The sequence below is a fragment of the Pseudonaja textilis genome, chromosome 4 (genome assembly GCF_049901715.1).
Source record: "Pseudonaja textilis isolate UNSWEBS1 chromosome 4, rPseTex1.2, whole genome shotgun sequence".
Lineage (NCBI taxonomy): Eukaryota > Metazoa > Chordata > Lepidosauria > Squamata > Elapidae > Pseudonaja > Pseudonaja textilis.
The window spans coordinates 90,247,344-90,269,401 of record NC_141993.1 but is presented as its reverse complement, the minus strand read 5'-3'; the positions used below and the strand labels follow the sequence as shown (position 1 = coordinate 90,269,401).

At 47.8% G+C, this 22,058-nt stretch overlaps 1 protein-coding gene and 1 long non-coding RNA gene across 2 annotated transcripts in view; both read left to right on the top strand.

The window, feature by feature from the left end:
* Positions 1-21,184, top strand: part of PSMD1 (proteasome 26S subunit, non-ATPase 1) — a 134,727-nt gene extending 113,543 nt beyond the window's left edge. Inside the window, exons 20-25 of the mRNA XM_087933694.1 lie at positions 8,377-8,546; positions 13,290-13,382; positions 14,456-14,548; positions 17,909-18,055; positions 19,767-19,919; positions 20,967-21,184. Of these exons, the coding sequence (XP_087789820.1) occupies positions 8,377-8,546; positions 13,290-13,382; positions 14,456-14,548; positions 17,909-18,055; positions 19,767-19,913 (650 nt within the window). The 3' untranslated portion in view covers positions 19,914-19,919; positions 20,967-21,184. The remainder of the gene's footprint in view (positions 1-8,376; positions 8,547-13,289; positions 13,383-14,455; positions 14,549-17,908; positions 18,056-19,766; positions 19,920-20,966) is intronic.
* LOC148125942 (uncharacterized) lies at positions 2,105-3,045 on the top strand. The gene is made up of 2 exons (XR_015743386.1): positions 2,105-2,291; positions 2,526-3,045. It is a non-coding gene; the product is annotated as an uncharacterized LOC148125942 (long non-coding RNA).
* Positions 21,185-22,058: the final 874 nt, after the last annotated feature.

The window sequence follows — 22,058 nt, the reverse complement described above, 5'->3', positions numbered from 1 at the left end:
TTTTATAAAGAAAAGAGCAACTTTTACCCGAAATCAGGCAAAGCAGGCAGGCAGATTGAGTTGCTCACAGAATCACAGATTCACTTAGAGATCTGTGTTTCTGCCATCAGCTACCTGAGGCTGACACATAAACTCATAACATTTGCCAGCAAGTAAACTCACAAAATGCCATGTATGTAAATATTGGATTTTTTTTTAAAAAAAGCAACTTTTACCCAAAATCAGGCAAAGCAGGCAGGCAGATTGAGTTGCTCACAGAATCACAGATTCACTTAGAGATCTGTGTTTCTGCCATCAGCTACCTGAGGCTGACACATAAACTCATAACATTTGCTAGCAAGCAAACTCACAGAATAAACTCACAATACGCCATGTATGTAAATATTGGATTTTTTTATATAAAAAAGCAACTTTTACCCCAAATCAGGCAAAGCAGATAAGCAGATTGAATTGCTCACAGAATCACAGATTCACTTAGAGATCTGTGTTTCTGACATCGGCTATCTGAGCCTGCCCAGAATAAAAGAACCTTCAGTCCTAAGAGAGGTTTGGCTCTACTTCAAAGCAGAGCCCAAGATCTAAAGACGAGCTAGAAAGCAAAAAAAAAAAAAAATCCAACCATTTCCTGCTTTCTAGCTAATCTAAATCTCCTGGCACAGCAGGACAGCGGATGGTGGGTGTGGCGGGTTCCCGCGGGCCATGTGGGCAGGCGCAGCCTTGTGTTCCCGCGCAGCCTGGATTAATTGCTTTTCAACCTCTTTCAGTGAACAGTATGTTTCCAGATTTTTTACATTTCCATACAAACATGTCCTTAGTTACATATTCATCTTTCACATTCAATTTCATGTCATAGCATTACATTTATAATTTCAGTAAATTTTCTGAGCGAGTATTCTTGTATTCTTCGCGCTTATTATATATTTTCTATTCACATCTTAACTTTATTCTATGCTCATTGTACTTCTCTCTTTCTCCGTCACATTTGCAAATTCATCTTAGTTCCTTTTTCAAAAAAATATTCATCTAGTTCTAATGATTCGAGTTCCAATAATTCGAAAATTCAAAGATCTCCCCCTTTAACGACTAAATTGACTGTACCACCCCTTTGTCTTATACATCATTCAATTAACTTCCCTTTAATTCATAATAATAATAATTTATCATAGTATAATCCTATCCTAGTTCACACATGCATATTTTAAGGCAGATTCCGCGTGGCATTTTCCCCTTGGTTACTTTCTAATTCATTTAGCCATCCTCATTTTTGACTAGAATGCATGCACAGCATAATTTATTTACAGGTACTCTCCCTGCATAGAAAGGTGGGAGTTTGAACGGAGAATAACCATGTCGTTTTGATTTTGCTGGCAAAACCTTTAAAAGATTTAGCGAGCCGTCAATATTTCCCGTAACAGTTTCGGCAAGTTCTAGGAAGGACAGCTACAAATCTTGAACCGCAAAAAAACAACAACGGATTGATATTTTGGGAGCCTGCTTAAAAATCTGTTGGCGGCGGACTGCTGGCTGTTGTAAATCATTTTTCAGCCTTTTTTTTTTCTCTTTTCTTTTTGTAAACAACCAGAGGTATCTCACTAAGGAGGCCAACCACTTGGCCGCCAACAGTAGCTATACAAAAAAAAAATCATTTTTTTTCCTGGAAATTAGCTCAGGAATGTTGCTTTCCTAAATCATGGCAGAGCAGGGATTGTTCTATCAACAACGCGGAGAAGAGCTGAGATGCCAGGTTCCCCACCAGCCAAAGCAACAGGTGTGGGAGTGAATAGGTACAGGTAGTTCTCGCCTTACAGCCGTTCGTTTAGTGACTTGGGGGGGAGGAGAAAAGGAGAAGGGGAGGAAAAGAAGAAAAGGAGAGAAGTTAAGAGGAGGAAGAAGAGGAGAAAGCGGGAGAGAGGAGGAGGAGGAGGGAGAGAGGAGGAGGGAGGAAAGGAGGAGGAAGAGGAGAAGATGGAAAGGAAAGTGGGAGGAAGAAGATGAGAGGAGGAAAAGGAGAACAGGAGGAGAGGAGGAAACGGAGAAGAGGAGAGAAGGAAAAGGGGAAGAGGAGGTAAAGAAGAGCAGGAAGAGGACAAGAGGAAAAGAAATGGAAAAGGGGAGGAGGAAGAGAGGAGGAAAAGAACAAGAGGAAAGAAGGAAAAAGTTAAGAGGAGGAGAGAGAGGAGGTAAAGAAGAGCAGGAGGAAGAGGAGAAGATGGAAAGGAAAAGGAAAAGGGGAAGAGGAAGATAAGAGGAGGAAAAGAAGACCAGGAGGAGGAGGAGGAAAAGGAGAGCAGGTGGAGAGGAGGAGGAAGAAAAGGAGAAGGGGAGGAGGAAGAAGAGGAGAAAAAGGAGGAAATGGAAAAGGGGAGGAGGAAGAGAGGAGGAAAAAGAAGAGGAAAGAAGGACAAAGTTAGGAGGAAGAGAGGAGGTAAAGAAGAGCAGGAGGAAGAGGAGAAGAGGGAAAGGAAAGGGAGGAAGAAGATGAGAGGAAGAAAAGAGCAGGAGGAAAAGGAGAAGAGGAAGAGGAGAGGGAAAGAAGAGCAGGACGGAGAGGAGGAAAAGAGCGGGAGGAAGAGAAGGAAAAGGAAGAGGAGAAAAAGGAGGGGAGGAGGAAGAGAGGAGGAAAAGGAGAGAGAGAGAGAGAGAGGAGGAAAAGGAGGAGAGGAGGAGCGCTCAAAGAAAACCAGATTTTAGGTGGTCAGTCTGCGTCTTGAAAATAACAGTCCAGAGTTGGATAAATCCTGAAGAACTGAGCCTTTCTAGCAGGCCCTAAGGACTCTCGTCTCGAGACTTTTGACTTGGGTGCAAAGGGCCCAAGCTGCTTTTTCAGAGGAGGTGTACAAAAAAACCTTCCTCTGCCTTAGTTCCCTTTCTGGAAAATGGAGGAAACCAACGGGGGTGGGGAGGGGGAGTAATTTGCCTTATTAAATTTAACCCTGCGAATTGAATTACCGTTATGCGAATGAAATGCAGCGAATAGGATGGCTTCCTCTACGTTTGCCCCTCCCTCGTTTATCACTTTCAAAGATTTGCTGGGCGCTTTCTTGCTTGAAAGACTCCAACTCGGAAGAACTTTTATTTATTCATTTTTTTTCTGACTAGGTCTCGCTTCCATGCAGATCACGAGACATCGTAACGATTTCTGAGACTCTTGCTCAGCCTATCTGAGATTCTCGGTTTTCCCGTATCGGCAGCCAGAACTCATAGGGGTTGAAAGGGACACTCGGAGGTCACTTAGTCCAGGGGTCGCCAATCTTTTGGAGCTCAGGGACCACCAAACTCATCATTTTAAATCCCGCGGAGCAGAGACCCCGGGAAAATCCTCAAAAAAAAGTCTGCAGGAAAATCCCCCACCCTGTTTTCCTACCGATCGATCGTTCTTTATTTGGGGTCTGCAGCTCCGTTCTCACAGGGAGAGAGAGAGAGAGAGACTTTTGGCTTCATGCAAGGAAAGCAGCAGGAGCCGCAGAAGTCTTTCTTTCTCTCTCCTCAAACTCCGCCAGAAATGAATCTTTGCAGCCTCTTGGAGCAGGAGGCCTTGCAGGGTCCCAAAGACTCATTTCTGGCAGAGTTTGGGGGAGAGAAAGAAAGACTTTGGCTGCTTTCCTTGCATGCAGCCAAAAGCAGAAGAAGAAAGAAGCGGAAAGAAGCAGCCCGGTGGCCAGGCCAGGCGCGTGGGGTGAGTGGGGCAAGTTCCCCCCCTCCGCCCTTTCCCCCCTCACCTCACTCCCTCGTGTTGTGTGCAACGCAAGTGACACACAAGCCTTGTGTTCCTGCAGGCCATGTGGGCGGCGCAGCCTTGTGTTCTCAACACAGCCTGGATTAGTTGCTTTTGGAGGGGGGGACATTTCTCTGTGAACCACCAAAATGTTCTCCCGGACCACCGGTGGTCCACAGCCCACCAGTTGGCGACCACTGTTCTAGTCCAGCCCCCTGCCCAGGGCAGGAGTCCTTATTCCATCCCAGAACAAACGGCTGTCCGATCTTCTCCTTGAAGACCTCCAACCATGGAGCACCCACAATTCCAGGAGACCAGTTACTCCACTGAGTAATCATTCTCCCTGTCAAGAAATTCCTCCTTAGTCCCAGGTCGGGTCTCCCTCCTCTGAGGAGCTTCCGCCCGTTGCTTCTGGTGCTTTGGAGGACAGACAGAGAGATTAAACAGAGTTGGAAGGGACCTTGTAGGTCATCCAGTCCAACCCCCTGCCCAAGCAGGAGACCCTACACCATTTCTGACAGAGGGCAGTCCAGTCTCTTCTTGAAAGTCTCAAATGATGACGCTCCCACACCTTCTGAGGGTAACTTCTGTTCCATGGGTTGATTGTTCTCCCTGTCAGAAAATTCCTCCTTATTTCCAGGTTGAATCTCTCCTTGATCAGTTTCCATCCATTTATCCTTGTAGTCAAACCAGTTGATTAAATAATAGCTTCACTTAGCGCCCTGGCTCCCTCCCTCTTTCCTCCCTTCCTCCTTCCTTCCTTTCTCCCTCTCTCCTTCCTTCCTTCCTTCACCCTTTCCTCCTTCCTTCTTTCCTCCCTCCCTCCTCCCTCTCTCCTTCCTTTCTTTCTCCCTCTCTCCTTCCTTCCCCCTTCCTCCTCCCTTCCTCCCTCCCTCTTCCCTTCCTTCCTCCCTCCTTCCTTTCTCTTCCTTCCTTCCTTCCTTCCTTCCTTCCTTCCTTCCTTCCTTCCTCTCCCCTTTCTTCCTCCCTCCCTTCCTCCTTTCTTCCTCCCTCATTTCTCCCTCCATTCCTTCCTCCCTCCCTCCCTCTTTTCTTCTTCTCTCCTTCCTCCCTTTCTACCTTCCTTCCTTTCTCCTTCCTTCCTTCCTTCCCCCTTCCTCCTTCCTTCCTTCTCTTCCTCCCTCTCCCCTTTCTTCCTCCATCCCTCCTCCCTTCCATCCTCCTTCCTTCTCTCCTTCCTCGCTTCCTCCCTCCCTTCCTCCTTTCTTCCTCCCTCATTTCTCCCTCCCTTCCTTCCTCCCTCCCTCTTTTCTTCTTCTCTCCTTCCTCCCTTTCTACCTTCCTTCCTCCCTCCTTCCTCCCTCCTTCCTTCCCTCCTTCCCCCTTCCTCCTTCCTTCCTTCTTCCCTTCCTCCCTCTCCCCTTTCTTCCTCCCTCCTTCCTCCCTTCCTCCTCCCTTCCTCTTTCTTTCTTCTCTCCTTCCTCACTTCCTCCCTCCCTTCCTCCTTTCTTCCTCCCTCATTTTTCCCTCCCTTCCTTCCTCCTCCCTCCCTCCCTCTTTTCTTCTTCTCTCCTTCCTCCCTTTCTCCTTCCTTCCTTCCTTCCTTCCTTCCTTCCTTCCTTCCTTCCTTCCTTCCTTCTTTCTGTGAGCCAACTCTTGCTGTTCAGCTTCAAGCAGACGGCTGGAATGGGGGCTGCCTAGCATCAGTTTGACACTTTCCTGCCATCCCTGCTTTTCCCAGAGATGAAATTATCGTCGGGGTGGGGTGGGTGGGTGAGTTATCTGGCAGGATGAGATGCCGGCTGCCGTGATGCATCGAAGGAGGAATCCAACTCAAAGGCTTCTCCTGGCTGGAGGGTGGAGCGAGTTCTTCACACACACGCACACACACACACACACACACACACACACACATTGACACACACACTTTGGGAAGCCTGTTGCCAGATGCTTGGAAGGGCTTGAGGTTGGCCCACGAGGGAGTGGAGGAAAATGGTTCGGAACAATGGTTTTCTTTCCAAGAAAGAAAACGAAAAAAAGTGATTCAAGGTGACGAAAAGTCAGAGCGGGCCTCGCGTGCAACGCACCGGAAACCCAACAGACGTTGCCCCCAGATGAGTGTCCTAGGTTTTTACTTTCGCCACGCGGGATAGAAGCACATGCCTTCCATTGAGACCGGCCTTTACGCAAGGGGGGTGAAGAGGAGCTGTTAAACTTAGTCATTGCTAGGGAGAACCCCCCACCCCCAAATAAACCTGAGTTAGCATAGGCCTGGGAAACAGGAGGTTGGCCTGGAAGAAGGTTGGGTCTGTTCCAAGGGAGCATCTGTTCCCCAGAATCCTTCCGAGGATTCTGCCTCCGTTTTCCAACAGATAAGGAAGGCTGGGACACCTGGGAGTCATCCATCGCCTAGACAGGTCTGCACCTGACTTCACCGTTGTGACAGAGCGGCCGAGTTGGAAGAGACCTTGGTGGAGGCTTTCTAGTCCAGCAGGGGACCCTGTACCAGGGGGTTGCCAATTGGTGGGCCACTGGGGATCCGCGAGAAAGTTTTGGTGATCACCCCCAACGCAGTTAATCCAGGCTGGGCGGGAACATGAGGCTGCGCCGCTCACGTGGCCCGTGGAAATACAAGGCTTGCGTCGTTGCATCATGAACAACAGGAGGTAGTGAGGGGAGGGGGGGGAAGGGGAGGAACTTGCCCTACTCGGCCCCACGCGACTGGCCTGGCCTCCGGGCTGCTTCTTTCCGCTTCTGCTTTTGGCTGCACGTAAGGAAAGCAGCCAAAGTCTTTCTTTCTCTCCTCCAAACTCCGCCAGAAAGGAGTCTTTGGGACCCCGCAAGGCCTCCTGCTCCAAGAGGCTGCGCCGGCAAAGACTCGTTTCTGGCGGAGTTTGGGGGAGAGAAAGGAAGACTTCTGCGGCTTCTGCTGCTTTCCTTGCATGAAGCCAAAAGTATCTCCCTCTCTCTCCCCCTGAGAACGGAGCTGGAGACGGTATCCTGCGATCCCAAATAAAGAACGATCGATCGGTAGGAAAACGGGGTGGGGGACTTTCCTGCAGACTTTTGGGGGGATTTTCTCAGGGTCTCTGGTCCGCGGGGTTTAAAATGATGAGTTTGGTGGTCCCTGAGGTCCAAACGTTTGGCGACCCCTGCCTTATACTATGTCGGACAAATGGCTGTCCAGTCTCTTCTCGGAAACCTCCAGTGATGGACCATCCACAGCTTCTGTAGGCAAGTCAGCCTTGGCCAATCTTAAGCCTGCTGAGGTTGAGGGGACTCCCTGGTAGATCCCCCCACCCACCCAGAAGCCTCCCGTTGGTGCCCGTCAACACCTGGAAGATGGGAAGATGCGTGGACTTTGAATCCCCAGAATTGCCAGCTAGCATCTTCTGTGGTCTGGTTGACTCTCTCCGTCCCCATCTCAGTGGGAGCAGGATATCACGGAGAAGGAGGGTAGATGGTGGAATGGTGGAACCTGGGTATGACATTCAGTCGGGGCCTTTTGTCCTCTTTTGAACTGTCCCCTTGACTCATTGGCTCCCGATTTAGGAGACGCAAAAGAGATGTCTGATGACAGAGAGAGAGCAAACCCCGAACCCCTTCGGACACTGATGACATTACCTAGTTGGGTCGTGAAACATCTGCAAGAAGACAACCCAGCTAGCATCAAGGACCCCACAGTTCTCCTCCTTCTCTTTTTCCTGTCCTCTTCTTTTTCTTCTTCCTCCGCCTCTTCCTTTTCCCATCCTCTTCTTCCTCTTCCTTTTCCTGTTCTCTTCTTCCTCCGCCTCTTCCTTTTCCCATCCTCTTCTTCCTCTTCCTTTTCCTGTTCTCTTTTTCCTGTCCTCTTCTTTTTCTTCTTCCTCCTTCTCCTTGCTTTTCCTGTTCTCCTCCTCCTCTTCTCTTCCTTTTCCTGTCCTCTTCTTCCTCCTCCTCTTCCTTTTCCTATCCTCTTCTTCCTCCTCCTCCTTTTCCTGTCCTCTTTTCCTTTTCCTGTCTTTTTCTTCTTCCTCTTCCTCCTTCTCTTTTTCCTGTCCTCTTCTTTTTCTTCTTCCTCCTTCTCTTGCTTTTCCTGTTCTCTCCTCCGCCTCTTCCTTTTCCTGTACTCTTCTTCCTCCTCCTCTTCCTTTTCCTGTTCACTTCTTCCTCCTCCTATTCCTTTTCCTATCCTCTTCTTCCTCCTCCTATTCCTTTTCCTATCCTCTTCTTCCTCCTCCTATTCCTTTTCCTATCCTCTTCTTCCTCTTCCTTTTCCTGTCCTCTTCTCCTTCTCCTGTCTTTTTCTTCTTCCTCTTCCTCCTTCTCTTTTTCCTGTCCTCTTCCTTCTCCTCCCCCTTTTCCTGTCCTCTTCTTCCTCTTCTTTTTCCTGTCTTCTTCTTCCTTCTCCTCCTTCTCTTCCTTTTCCTGTCCTCTTCCTCCTTCTCCTCTCCCTATCCTCTTCTTCTTCTTCCTTCTCCTCCTGTTCTCTTCTTCCTTCGCCTTTTCCTATCCTCTTCCTCCTCCTTTTCCTGTCTTCCTCCCCTCCTCAACAAAACTCGGGGAGCTCCAAGGATGCCCGTCTCTACAATAACCCCCAAAACACCTGTTCCCGTGGTCAAAGAGTTCTGTTTATTTTTAAAAAAGGGACGTCTCTACTGCTGCAATCCCTTTCAGCCCACTTAAATCTAAGCCTCCCTCTTTGTGCAACTCCTCCCCAGGTGGCCACAACGTCACAATCTCTCTGCAGTCAAGGACCGGCCACACCCACATGCCTTCGGTGGTCGGCGTCCTGGTCTTCACCCAGTTTTGGTTTTGGTTCCCTCTCTCCCACTTCTTGTCGTTGGCGTTCACTCCGACCTGCGTCATCGGCCTTAACAAGGACCTCAAGGTAGGTGCCGCCTTGGGCATCGCAACGATGGTTTATTTTTTTTTATTTTGCTTAATCTGATTTGTCAATCGCTTACAAGGTAATAGGTATAAGTATATACATAGTTATGAATACATGAAATGGGTACATATAAGAAAAATAAAAAGAAACAATAGGACAGGGACGGTAGGCACAATTGGTGCACTTATGCACACCCCCTACAGACCTCTTAGGAAAGGGGTGAGGTCAATAGTAGACAGTCTAAGGTTAAAGTTTTGGGGGTTTGGGGAAGAAACCACAGAGTCAGGTAGAGTATTCCAGACATTGACCATGCTGTGGCTGAAGTCGTATTTCCTGCCATCAAGTTTGGTGCGATTAACCTTGAGTTTATATCTACCCTGTTTCTCCAACAATACGGCCTCCCCCAATAGGAAGTCCCAGCATGTTTTATAGGCATGAAATGAAATTAAGCCCCTCCCCCCAAATTAAGGCCTATATTAAAACATGAGAAATGGGGGGGAATGGTTGGGGGGGCTTGCCGTTAGGAAGTACTTTTGTTGCACACCCGGATATGGTGCTGCCTGCGTTGACCCCGATACGAAGGGCCCCACCAACGCCGAGGTCAACATCCAAGCCGTCGCCGCCCGCCCACCCGAAGATGCAAGGGGGGGAAATGAAGTCACCCCCGAAAAGACAGCCTAGCCATTTTTTCGGGGCTCAAAAAAATATAAGACTCGGCCTTATTATATGAGAAACACAGTATTGTTTGCTCTAGTGTTGTTGTGGTTGAAGCTGAAGTATTCATTGACCGGTAGGACATTGCAAGGTATGATTTTATACACTATATTTAGATCGGACCGAAGACGGAGACGGAGGTGGTTGGTTTTTTTTTTGTTTAACCTGCCCGTCTCGCCAAGGAAACGACTCGGCTGCTGTTCCTTGGGATAGGAAAACAGTCCAGGAATTAATTATTCTCCTCTCCCAAGAATGGAGGTTGAATACAGGCAGTCCTTGACTTGTGCCCACCACGGAACCCAACATTTCCCTTGTTTAAGCAAGACCGTTGTTAGGTGATTTTTGCCCCATTGTCAACTCGTAAAGCAAGCCTGTTTGTGAGTTGCCATGAGCAGGGAGGCGGAGCCAGAAGTACATTCCACGCTTATCTTACAAAGATTGTAGCCTGGGTGCGGTGACCCAAAGGGGCGTGGCACAAAAGCAGCAACATCACACAAAAAAATAGGTAAAATCCCTTTAATACCTTCAACTTGGCCCCCAATGTCCAGTTGTCTTTGGCTGGGGAAAAGAAAACTCCCTCAAGAACAGTTTTTAAAGGGAAGAAATTCAGTCGGAACCCAAAGTACATATAGATTATAAATAAAAACCAACACAAACCACGCTGCAGGTATATGTGTTCAGGTATATTTTTTTCCACGTATTACATAGATTACAAACTAGCTGGGATCAGGGACTGGAAATTGTAAGGATTCCCAAGTGCGGGGTGCGGTTTAATCAATCAGAATAGAATTGGAAGGGACTGGGGAGGTCTTCTAGTCCAACCCCCCCTGCTTAGGCAAATGGCTGCCAGTCTCTTCTTAAAAACCTCCAATGATGATGCACCCACAACTTCTGGTAGCAAGCAGTTCCACTGGTGAATTGTCCTCATTGTTAAGAAGTTTGTTCCTTAATTCCAGGTTGCTTCTTTCTCTCCTGGATCAGTTTCCATCCATTGTTTCTTGTCCTGTCTTATTTTTTTTAAAACAAGTTTTATTCAGTTTTTACATTTTAACATCTCTTTTTAGTGAACAGTATGATTACAGGTTTCACATACACATAACAAATACGACCGTAGTTACATATTCAATTTTTGTATTCAATTTTATGCTTTTATACATTTTCTATTATATTATATTATTCCAAATGCTTATCTCATGATTTAATTCACTTATGTTAGCTTCATAATTATTATACTTTAGTACTTTTAATGGTCACATTTGTACATTTCATCTTAAATTCTGATTAAAAACACTCCTTCAATAAATTGGTTTCCTCTCTAAAATATCAGTTTAAGTGCGCCGCCTCTGAGTTACATATTCATTAATTATCTCCCCTTTTAAATCCCATTAAACGTTTAACATTTTATTACCTAAAACATTAAAATTAATAATCCCTTTAAAACTACCTAGCATATATAAATCATATTCTGCATGATTTTCCCCCTTTTTAATTTCATAAGATTTATTTACAATTTCAAAAAAAAAGGGACATATTAATCCACTCGTTTAATCCTAAACCCTGATGTTAATTTCCATTTCTTTGATGCTTTGGAGGATAAGTTGACCCTTTCTATTTGGTGGCAGCTCCTTAAATATCGGAAGATTGCTGTCATGTCACCCCTGGTTCCTTCTTTTCTTTAAACTAAACATGCCCAATTCCTGCAACCTATGTTTCAGTCCCCAGGCTTTTAATCATCCCGGTTGCTCTTCTCTGCACCTTTTCCAAAGTGCAGAGAAGATTCAAAGGTTTAGGGCAGAGGTCCCCAAACTCGGCCACTTTTAAGACTGGTGGGCTTCCACTTCCCCAATTCTCCCCAGCCAATTCTCTCCAAAAAAGCAGGCATGGCTGGCTGGGGAATTCTGGGAGTTGACGTCCACCAGTCTTTCAAGCGGCCAAGTTTGGGGACCCCTGGCTTAGGGGAAACCGGACAGCCCCGTCCACCCCTTGAGCTTTTCACACAGGGGAGGAAGCTTGAACCTCCAAAGTCCCTGAGGGTAGGACAAGAAACAGTGAGCGGAAGCTCCTCACCCAACCTGGAACTAAGCAGGAACTTCCTGACACCGAGAGCAGTTCGGTGAAGATTGGACAACCGTTTTGTGTCCAGATGTTTCTCCTTAATTCCAGGTTGCTTCTCTCCTTCATTAACGTCCGTCTGTTGTTTGTGGCCTTCTGGTGCTTTGGAAAATATCTTGACCCCCCTCTTCTTCTCTGGGGCAGCCCCTCCAATATTGGAAGATGCTATCATGTCCCGTCGTCGTCGTCCCGCCGCCGCTACTTGTCCTCCTTTTCTCCAGACCAGCCAAACCCAAATCCAGCCATTGTTCTTCTTATGTTTTGGTCTCCAGGCTTTCCATCCTCGTAGTTGCTCTTCTTTGCCCTTTCCCCCAAAGTCTCCCCCTCTTGTTTGTAAGAGGCGCTTTTACCAAAGGCTTTCGTAAGTTCAACCGGCAAGGACACCCTCGGAGCTGCGGTCAAATCCCAGCGTGCAAACAGGGGCCCCGTTGTCCTCCGCAGAAAATGTCCTCCTTTATTTGTGTCGTTTTATGGAGGTGTAACCACTTCACACACGCACACACACACACCCCAAAAAAGGAAGCCTTTATCAGACAAGCCCTCCGCTCTGCCAGATTTGGAGCGACAAGCTTCTGCCCAGCGTGCTGACCTTTGGGGATTTTTTAAAAAAAAATCAAAGCACAAAATAAACCCATTTTTCTGCGCTCGGCGGATGCCTCCTTACCTGAGCAACTTAAGCTGCCTTGCGGGAGTTAAAGGACCCCAGGTTTGTCCACAGCCCCTCCGTTTGCAGTCCTTGGGTAGATGAAAAAGGAGCTTAAGAACAAAAAGCCGGTGAAAATCATTTTTCATCCCAGCATCTCGTCCCCAGCTGGAGCAGGGATGGGCAGCTCCGGCCACGCTAAGACTGGTGGACTCCAACTCCCAGAATTCCTGAGCCAAACAGCCGCTCTCTCCCCAAGGGAACCTTGCGTGTTTCCCTTGGTTTGCTCTCTGGATTTTGTCTTGGGATTCTCAAATTGGTTCTCCCTTCCCCATTTCCATCTCCCTCCCTCCCTTCTCCTCCCTTCCTCTCTCCCACCCTCCTTGCTACTTTCCTTCCTTCCTCTCTCCCTTCCTTCCTTCCATCCATTCTTCTTTCCTCCCTTCCTTCCTCCCTCCCTCTCCCCTTCCTTGCTACTTTCCTTCCTTCCTTCCTCCATCCATTCTTCTTTCCTCCCTCTCTCTTTCCTCCCTTCCTTCCTCCCTTCCTCTCTCCCACCCTCCTTGCTACTTTCCTTCCTTCCTCTCTCCCTTCCTTGCATCCATTCTTCTTTCCTCCCTTCTTCCCTCCCTCTTCTCCTTCCTTCCTCCACCCCTTTCTTCCTCCATCTCTTCTCCCTTCTGTCCATCCCTCCCTTCTTCCCATTTCCTCCCTCCTCCTCCCTTCCTTCCCTTCCTCCTTCTCCCTTCCTTGCTACTTTCCTTCCTTCATTCCTTCCTTCCTTCCCTCCCTCCCTCCCTTCCTTCCTTCCCTCCCTTCCCTCCCTCTCCCCTTCCTTGCTACTTTCCTTCCTTCCTTCCTTCCCTCCCTCCCTCCTTCCTTCCTTCCTCCCTTCCTTCCTCCCTCCCTTCCTTCCTTCCCTCCCTTCCCTTCCCTATCTCCCTCTCCCCTTCCTTGCTACTTTCCTTCCTTCCTTCCTCCATCCATTCTTCTTCCCTCCCTTCCTTCCTCCCTCCCTCCCCCCTTCCTTCCTTCCTCCCTCCCTCTCCCCTTCCTTGCTACTTTCCTTCCTTCCTCCATCCATTCTTCTTTCCTCCCTCTCTCCTTCCTTCCTTCCTCCCTCTCTCCTCCCTCCCTTCCCTCCCTCCCTCCTTCCTTCCTTCCTTCCTTCCTTCCTCCCTCCATCCATTCTTCTTTCCTCCCTCCCTCGTTACATTCCTCCCTTCCTTCTCCCCTCTCTCTCATCTTTCTTTTCTTTCTTTTTTTTTTTTCAGATGCCAAAAGTTCAGTACCGGTCCAACGTCAAGCCCTCCACATTTGCCTACCCAGCCCCCTTGGAAGTGCCAAAAGAGAAGGAGAAGGAAAAGGTTTGTAGCAGGCTCCCTCAGGGGCGGCCTCTGGGCATCCGGGGCCCTGTCCTTAAAGGCGGGGGTCTCCAACCTTGGCAACTTTAAGACTTGTGGACTTCAACTCCCAGAATCCCTGGGGATTGTCACGTTTGTGTGCATGTTGAGTCTGGTCTCTGGTGTGAGGTGAATTTCGTTGTATGTATACTGTGCATATCCGTACAACGACAATAAACAATTCAATTCTATAAATGTAAATGGAAACCAATATTTAACCAGCATTAAATTAACAATGTAGGGAAAAAGGGGGAAATTAACTGTTATATCTACTGTATTTCTATGCTATAGTACAGGGGTGTCCAACCTTGGCAACTTTAAGACTTGCGGACTTCAACTCCCAGAATTCCTCAGCCAGCTTTGCTTGTGGACTTTAAGACTTGTGGACTTCAACTCCCAGAATTCCTCAGCCAGCTTTGCTGGTGAGGAATTCTGGGAGTTGAAGTCCACAAATCTTAAAGTTGCCAAGGTTGGACACCCCTGCTTTAGGGCTTCACTGGCCATTGGTAATTGTGCCAGACAAATAGACAGATATTTTTTTAAATTTATTACATTTACATGCCTCCCGTTCTCCTCGATGGGTGAGGGGATGGGTGATGGACAACCTACGGGGAGCAAAAAAGCCAAAATCCTGAATTTCTTTACTTCCTGTACAAAATTGAACTTCCTGCTTCGTAAACAGTTTTTTTTTTTTTCCCCAGGAGTAGATCCTCAGGGAAAAGGATTCTGCTCGGGGCTCCTACAGAAAAGCAAGCAAACGATGCCACGGCTTGGCTCTTCCTGACCAACCTTCACCCCATCTAATTTCACTCCCAGACCCATCATCCCCTCCCTTTTCCTTAGATAATCGGACACAGGGAGGCCCGTAGTAAATTTTCAGGACACATACATACATACGTACATACAAACTTGCTTCTTAATACCTGCCTACCTATTAAAGTGCGTCTGTCTGCTGTTATCTGAGCAAACTTCCCTTCGAAAATTCTTGGGCCGCTTCTCTAACCCTGTTTTCCTTCTTCCCCGGTTGCCACGGCCAGGTTTCTACCGCTGTCTTGTCCATCACTGCAAAAGCCAAGAAAAAGGAGAAGGAGAAGGAAAAAGAGAAGAAAGAAGAGGAGAAAATGGAAGTGGTGAGTCGACTCCGGCCTCCTCTAGTTGTTCCTGGGACAGTAGCAATCACACGCTGTTCCCAAAACCCTCTTGGTTTTATTTCAACGCCTGTGGATTCTATGCATTCACAGCCCGTAATCACAGTCCCAAACAATTTATGAATAGTCCAACGGAAGTCCGCCACGGTCCTTCGGGATAAGGCTGAGAAGCACCCACCTTTACCTCCCTTGAAAGACACAAAGTCGACACAACTTCAGAGTTTAAACCGACCACAACGAACAAAGTTGCTTCCTGCAAAGGCTCATGTCCCTTTGCTCCTCCTTTATGTCTTATGGGAGGGGCCAACCACCTCCAAGCCTTACTCCCAAGTCGCCCCTTTTGTCTTTACTGTTCTTGCCTTCTGGCAGCTCTGTGCATGCGCGCACTGAGAACAGGCTCCCCTTGTTCCTCTGCCTCGCTGATGTCCGAGCGGCTCCGGAGTCGACACATAACTCTCAGGTGGCCCTTGGCCCCATCTCCGTATCGGACACAGGACCCTCATCCAAGCCCTCCCCAGGCTCCAGGACCGGCCCACGTTCCTCCCCGCTGTCCAACTCTGTTGCCAGCTCTGCAGGCCGCCGGCAGACCACAACACTAATCTGGTTCGGAATCAGGAAGAGCGCTGATTTCTCCGTGTCAGGAAAGAAACAAAAAATGTCCCAGGAATGTAGTGACAAGACGCTGAGAAAGGAAGTTTTTGGGAGCTCACTCAGGTTTCCCCAAAGTGAGAAATCTCTCTGCTGTCTCAAAATATAGACTGTCCTCAATTTTGGACCACAATTAAACCCAAAATTTCTGTTGCTAAGCGAGACATTGGTTAAGCGATTTTTAAGCGATATACAACCCGCCCCGCCCCCGTGTATATTGTAATATTGTACATTGTGTGTATATGTGTGTGTGTGTGTGTGTGTGTGTGTGTATTCATAGATTTTCACGGGTACAGGTATGTAGGTCTAGGTGTGTTCAGGTCTTACACAGGAAAAGACCCGAACACACCTAGACATACATACATACATACATACATGTATGTATGTATATGTATAAATATATACACCCATCCCTGCATATATTGTACATTGTACATTTTGTGTGTGTGTATGAATGTGTGTGTGTGTGTGTGTAACAGCTTGCCCTCAGAAGTTGTGGGAGCGCCATCACTTGAGATTTTCCAGAAGAGACTGGATTGCCCATCTGTCAGAAATGTGTAGGGTCTCCCACTTGGGCAGGGGGTTGGACTAGATGACCTACAAGGTCCCTTCCAACTCTGATTATCTGTTATATACATATACATATACATATACATACATACATACATACATATATATATATATATATATATATATATATATATATATATATATATATATGTATATGTATATGTATATATGTATAAAGAGAGACTAGTTTTATATATATATATATATATATATATATATAAAATATATATATATGCTAAATAGTACAACCCTATCCAGCGGTTGTAGCAAAGTACAGACAGCCGGGAAGGCCTTAAATTAGGATCGGACATTTTCATAGAGGACGAAGCCATAAATGGCCACAAGTTTTCTGTCAGCTTTTTGAGGCTCTCCAGATCTGAGAGCAGGCCTCACCAGGAGGCTGGGCCCACACTTGCGGGTCTCTTCGTGTTTTGCAGGTCTCTTCGTGTTTCCCGATCCCTCTTGCTTACACCTCGGGGAAAAGCCTGAAATACAGGTAGCCCTCTACTTACAACAGTTCATTTAGTCACCAAAGTTAACAACAGCCCTGAAAAAAAGTGACTTATGGCCGTTTTTCCTCACAACCTTTCGCAGCATCCCCACAAATCACGTGATCAAAATTTGAACGTTTGGCAACTGACTGACTTTTATGACGGTGGCAGTGTTCCTGGGGTTATGCGATGCCCTTTTTACGACCTTCTGACAAGCTTAGTCAATGGGGGAGCCAGATCCACTTAGCGACCATTGAACAGCTCCAAGCGGTCCACTTAACAACTGTGGCAAGAAAGGGCGTAGAACGGGGCAAAACTCACTTGGCAAATGTCTCGCTTAGCAACAAAAGTGTCGGGCTCCATTGTAAGTCGAGGATTACCCGCACAAATTGTGCATGCGAGGGATCTCAGTTGCGCCTCCCTCTGGCCTCAGGGGTCCAGTGTCCACCTCCAAGCGGTGCAATCTGCCAACTCGTAAAGCATTCCTATGTCTGTTTTTGAGTTGCCATAAACGGGGGGTTTGGGATCTGAAGGACCAGTATAGCAGTTTAAAACCAGAAGTATGTCAACTAAAAAATACTCCTTTGGTCTTTTTAGTTGCCAGCAGAAACGGGAGGGAGGCGGGGAAAGCAGTGCATTCCTTACATGCCTCAGATAATTGCCTTGGCAGCCGAAGCTGTTGGCGCGCAAGATTATTACTGGAGAGCCTGATTGGTGACTCTTGGCTATGGATGTGTCCCATTGGAGAATATACATCCAGGGGGTAGAGGGAAGACCAGGGTCGAGGGGGAAATGAATGATGTATTTTAATGTCGGCTGCACCCAGCTAACGCCCGGCATGGTCACTCCTAATAAATCCTTTTTTTTTTTTACTCTGAGAGATGGGGGTGGATTTGTTGGAGCCCTGACAAAGTACATTCCACCCTTATCTTACAAAGATTGTAGCTAGGCAACCGGATCTTCTGCCGGGGGAAAATCCTTCATTGGAGAACGTGATGGATGACACCCAGCCCGGTGGACACCGGCTTCATTGGAGAATGTGATTTATAACCCACCCAGGGGAGAGGGAGGGAAACAGCGTCACGGGTGACTGCGAATGGCGTATGGCAGAGTTGGTTTCATTTAGGTTAATGCCGGACACGTTGCTCCTAATAAACCTTTGGGATTCTTTGGAAGCCTTGTGTCCGAGGCTCATGATTTAATTAGGGTGATCCCCGGAACCCTGACACAGTCGTTCCATCTCATCTTGATTCGGAGGACAGATGTGGACTAGCTTCTTGTACTTACATCCCGCCTGTCAGCCGAGAAGCGCTCCAGCCTTTTTCCCGCTTTTCAAGGCATCCCTGGTGGGTTCACTTAGAACAGCTGGCAGAAAACACCAGCTGGGGAAATAGGGCTCATAGGAATGGCTGATTATTAAGCTACGGGATTCGATGTTTGACGGTAAACGGGGCTCTTCCTGCAAAACGTCAGTTTCCCAACGAAGAAACGTAAACCCGTGTTTGGTAAGATTTTTTTATTTTTTTTTTGTAATGCTAGAATTCACCTGTTTTCAAAGTGTTGAAAGCCCCTCCCAGGTTTGTTTACGGTTTCCTACATTCCCCGCTGAGGCTTTTCTCACCTCCGCAAACAGGAAGAAGCAGAGAAGAAGGACGAGAAGGAGAAGAAGAAGGAGCCCGAACCTTCTTTCCAGATCCTTGACAACCCGGCCCGGGTGATGCCAGCCCAGCTGAAGGTGCTCACCATGCCAGAGAGCTGCCGGTACCAGCCTTTCAAGACGGTGAGTTTTCATTGCCTGCCTGGCATCCATCCATCCATCTATCCACCATCCACCTATCTACCTCTTATCTACCTACCTACCTATCATCCATCCATCCATCCATCCATCCATCCATCCATATAAGTCTTACTAGTGCTTATTGCCCTTCCTCCCCTTCCTTCCTTCCTTCCCTTCCTTCCATCCATCCATCCATCCATCCACCATCCACCTATCTACCTCTTATCTACCTACCTACCTATCATCCATCCATCCATATAAGTCTTAAGTGCTATTGCCTTCCTTCCTTCCTTCCTTCCTTCCTTCCTTCCTTCCATCCTTCCTTCCATCCATCCATCCATCCATCCATCCATCTATCCACCATCCACCTATCTACCTCTTATCTACCTACCTACCTATCATCCATCCATCCATATAAGTCTAAGTACTATTGCCCTTCCTTTCTTTTCCTTCCTTCCTTTTCCTTCCTTCCTTCCATCCATCCATCCATCTATCCACCATCCACCTATCTACCTCTTATCTACCTACCTACCTATCATCCATCCATCCATATAAGTCTAAGTACTATTGCCCTTCCTTCCTTCCTTCCTTCCTTCCTTCCTTCCTTCCTTCCTTCCTTCCTTCCTTCCTTCCTTCCATCCATCCACCCATCCACCTGTCCGTCTATCTGCCTACCTACCTGTCTATCCTATGTATCAAAAGTGTACATTTTCTTTATCTACCTGTCTACCTACCATCTATCCACCCATCCACTTTCCTACCTCTTATCCATCTACCTTCCTACCTATCATCCATCTATCCATCCATATAAGTCTAAGTGTTATTGCCCTTCCTTCTGCCCATCTACCCATCCACCTGTCCGCCCATCTACCTACCTGTCTATCTTATCTACCTTATCTATCTACCTAACTACGTATCATCCAGCTATTTGTCCATCAATCCATCTATCCATCCATCCATCCATCCAGGTCTTAAATGCTATTGCCTTTCATTCCTTCCTTCCTTCCTTCCTTCCATGGTGGCCCAGTGGTTAGAATACAGCATTGCAGGATGACTCTGCCCACAGCCAGGAGTTTGATCCTGAACAGCTCAAGGTTGACTCAGCCTTCCGTCCTTTCCGAGGTCGGTAAAATGAGGACCCAGATTGTTGGGAGGCCAGAGGCTGATTCTGTAAACCGCTTAGAGAGGGGCTGTAAAAGCACTGTGAAGTGGTATATAGGTCTAAGTGCAATTGCCCTCCCTCTCCTCCCTGTCCTCCTTCCTTTCCCTCCCTCCCTCCTTCCCTCCCTCTCCTTCCTTCCTTCCTTCCTTCCTTCCTTCCTTCCTTCCTTCCTTCTTTCCTTCTTCCCTCCCTCCCTCCCTCCCCCTTCCTTCCTTCCTTCTCTCTCCCCTCTCCTTCCTTCCTTCCTTCCTTCCTTCCTTCCTTCCTTCCTTCCTTCCTTCCTTCCTTCCTTCCTTCCTTCCTTCCTTCCTTCCTTCTCACAGTGGTTAAAATGTAGTATTGCAGGATGACTCTGCCCACAGCCAGGAGTTTGATCCCGAACAGCTCAAGGTTGACTCAGCCTTCCGTCCTTTCCAAGGTCGGTAAAATGAGGACCCAGATTGCTGGGAGGCCAGAGGCTGATCCTGTAAACCGCTTAGAGAGGGGCTGTAAAAGCACTGCGAAGCGGTATATAAGTGCAAGCGCGATTGCTGTGTGCTTTTGTTTCCTTAGCTTTCCATTGGGGGCATCATCGTCTTGCGAGACACCAGCGAGGACACGGAAGAGCTGGTGGAACCCGTGGCAGCCCACGGCCCCAAGATAGAAGAGGAGGAGCAGGAGCCGGAGCCCCCCGAACCTTTCGAGTACATCGACGACTAGGAGGAGGTGGGCGTCCTTCGCGCTTCCTGCTTGGATTCCCTCCCACCACCCAACGCCAACATTTTAATCTGGCTGGAAAATGACCCCGGAGGAATTATTAGGGTTTTTTTTTTTTTCTCAGCTGGGCAGGGAATTTAGCGACGTGGACATTTCTGCGGTCAAGTGTCATGGTAGCGGAGGAGGAAGGGGACGCTGGGGCCTTGATGGGGTTTTTTTTTTTGCAAACGTTTCGGGACCCAACTACGGAACATCAGCAGCGCTAGAAGGAAGTGGGTGTGTGGAGTGAAGGAGAAGGAGAAAAAGAGGAGGAGGAGGAGGAAGGGAGAGGGAGGGAGGGATCTTTGTGTTCTGACCCGGACTTCACAGATGCAAGAAACGGACTCCCGGCAAAGGAGAAACCCTCTTTATTTACACCTTGGGAATTAACGGCCTTCACCAACCGAAAGTCCAGGCGAGAGTCCCGCAAGGAGTGAAGTGAAGCAATAGCCCTTATCAGCTCATTCAGATAAATGCAAGGCCTTGAGCTCCGACCCAGCCAGGAGGCTGCAAATTAGGTCAGAGAAAGAGACAAACCTCAGTTCCGGCAAGCCAGACTTCGTCCCACGAAACACGCAAGAAGCAACAACGAAGCCATTGTCGTTTCCTCCTATTTATTCCCCAGCCAGAGAGGGGCCAGTCAACGCTCTCTGAGCTTGGTTGTTGCCTTGCAGATGTTTCATTGCCTAACTAGGTAACGTCATCAGTGCTGGAAGGAAGCGATTGTGTGGAGTAAAGGAGAAAGAAAGGGAGGAGGGAGAGATCCTTGGTGCTCTCTGAGCTTGGTTGTTGCCTTGCAGATGTTTCATTGCCCAACTAGGTAACGTCATCAGTGCCAGAGGAAGACTAGGATGTAGGTGGCTTGTTTAGACTGTCCCGCCGGCCACTCGCCCGAGAAGGAGCCCAACCTTCTGCAAGTGAGCCAAGCAGGGTTGAGCTGAGCTGAGCTGCCCTTACTCCACCAAACACCCATCGATGGTCTTGGCACGAACGTAACCCGGGTTCCTTTCCTTTCAGATGGGCAGCCCTCGACGGAGTTCGGCGCAACGCCGGGACATCCGGAGCCCTGTGGAAGAAGCTCCGGTGACGAGCCGCAGCTCAGCGCATGTCCCAACCGACGCTTCTCTCGCCGGCCCGCACCACAGACGACGGAGAGCAGCAATTTCTCTCTTTGGCATTTCTCATTTACAGGAATTCGGTTTTCAAAATAAATTAATAATAAAATTTAAAAAAAACCAGGCCTGGTGGGTTTATTTTGCTTTTCCTCTTCGCTTGATTCGGAGCGAGACGGCCGGCTTGGGCGGGACCTTCAAAGAAGCGGCGTTGGGTTAATTAATTTCTGCACCCCCAATTATGTTCTTGGCACAATTGAAAAGTTTGGGGCTTCCAGGTGACCTTTTCCGCTGTGAAATACAGGTGGTCCTCGATTTAACGGCTGCAATGGAGCCCCCACATTGCCATTGCTAAATGAGACCGTTTTTTTAAAAAAAAAAACAATTTTTTGTTATATTTCCCATTGTTTTTTTCATCACAGTTCCAATTGTCAGCTATGGAATTCATCGCTGCCAACATAGCTGGAGAAAGTGGGACTGGGGTGATGTTAACTGAGTGGCTCTTAGTAGACAAATAAACACTGCTCAAAAAAATAAAGGGAACACAAAAATAAGACATCCTAGATCTGAATGAATGAAATATTCTTATGAAATACTTTGTTCATTACGTAGTTGAATGTGCTGACAACAAAAATCACACAAAAATTATCAGTGGAAATCAAATTTGGCAACCCATGGAGGTCTGGATTTGGAGTTACACTCAAAATTAAAGTGGAAAAAAACACTACAGGCTGATCCAACTTTGATGTAATGTCCTTCAAACAAGTCAGAATGAGGCTCGGTAGTGTGTGTGGCCTCCACGTGCCTGTATGACCTCCCTACAACGCCTGGGCATGCTCCTGATGAGGTGGCGGATGGTCTCCTGAGGGATCTCCTCCCACACCTGGACTAAAGCATCCCCCAACTCCTGGACAGTCTGTGGTGCAACGTGGCGTTGGTGGATGGAACGAAACATGATGTCTCAGATGTGCTCAATTGGATTTAGGTCTGGGGAACG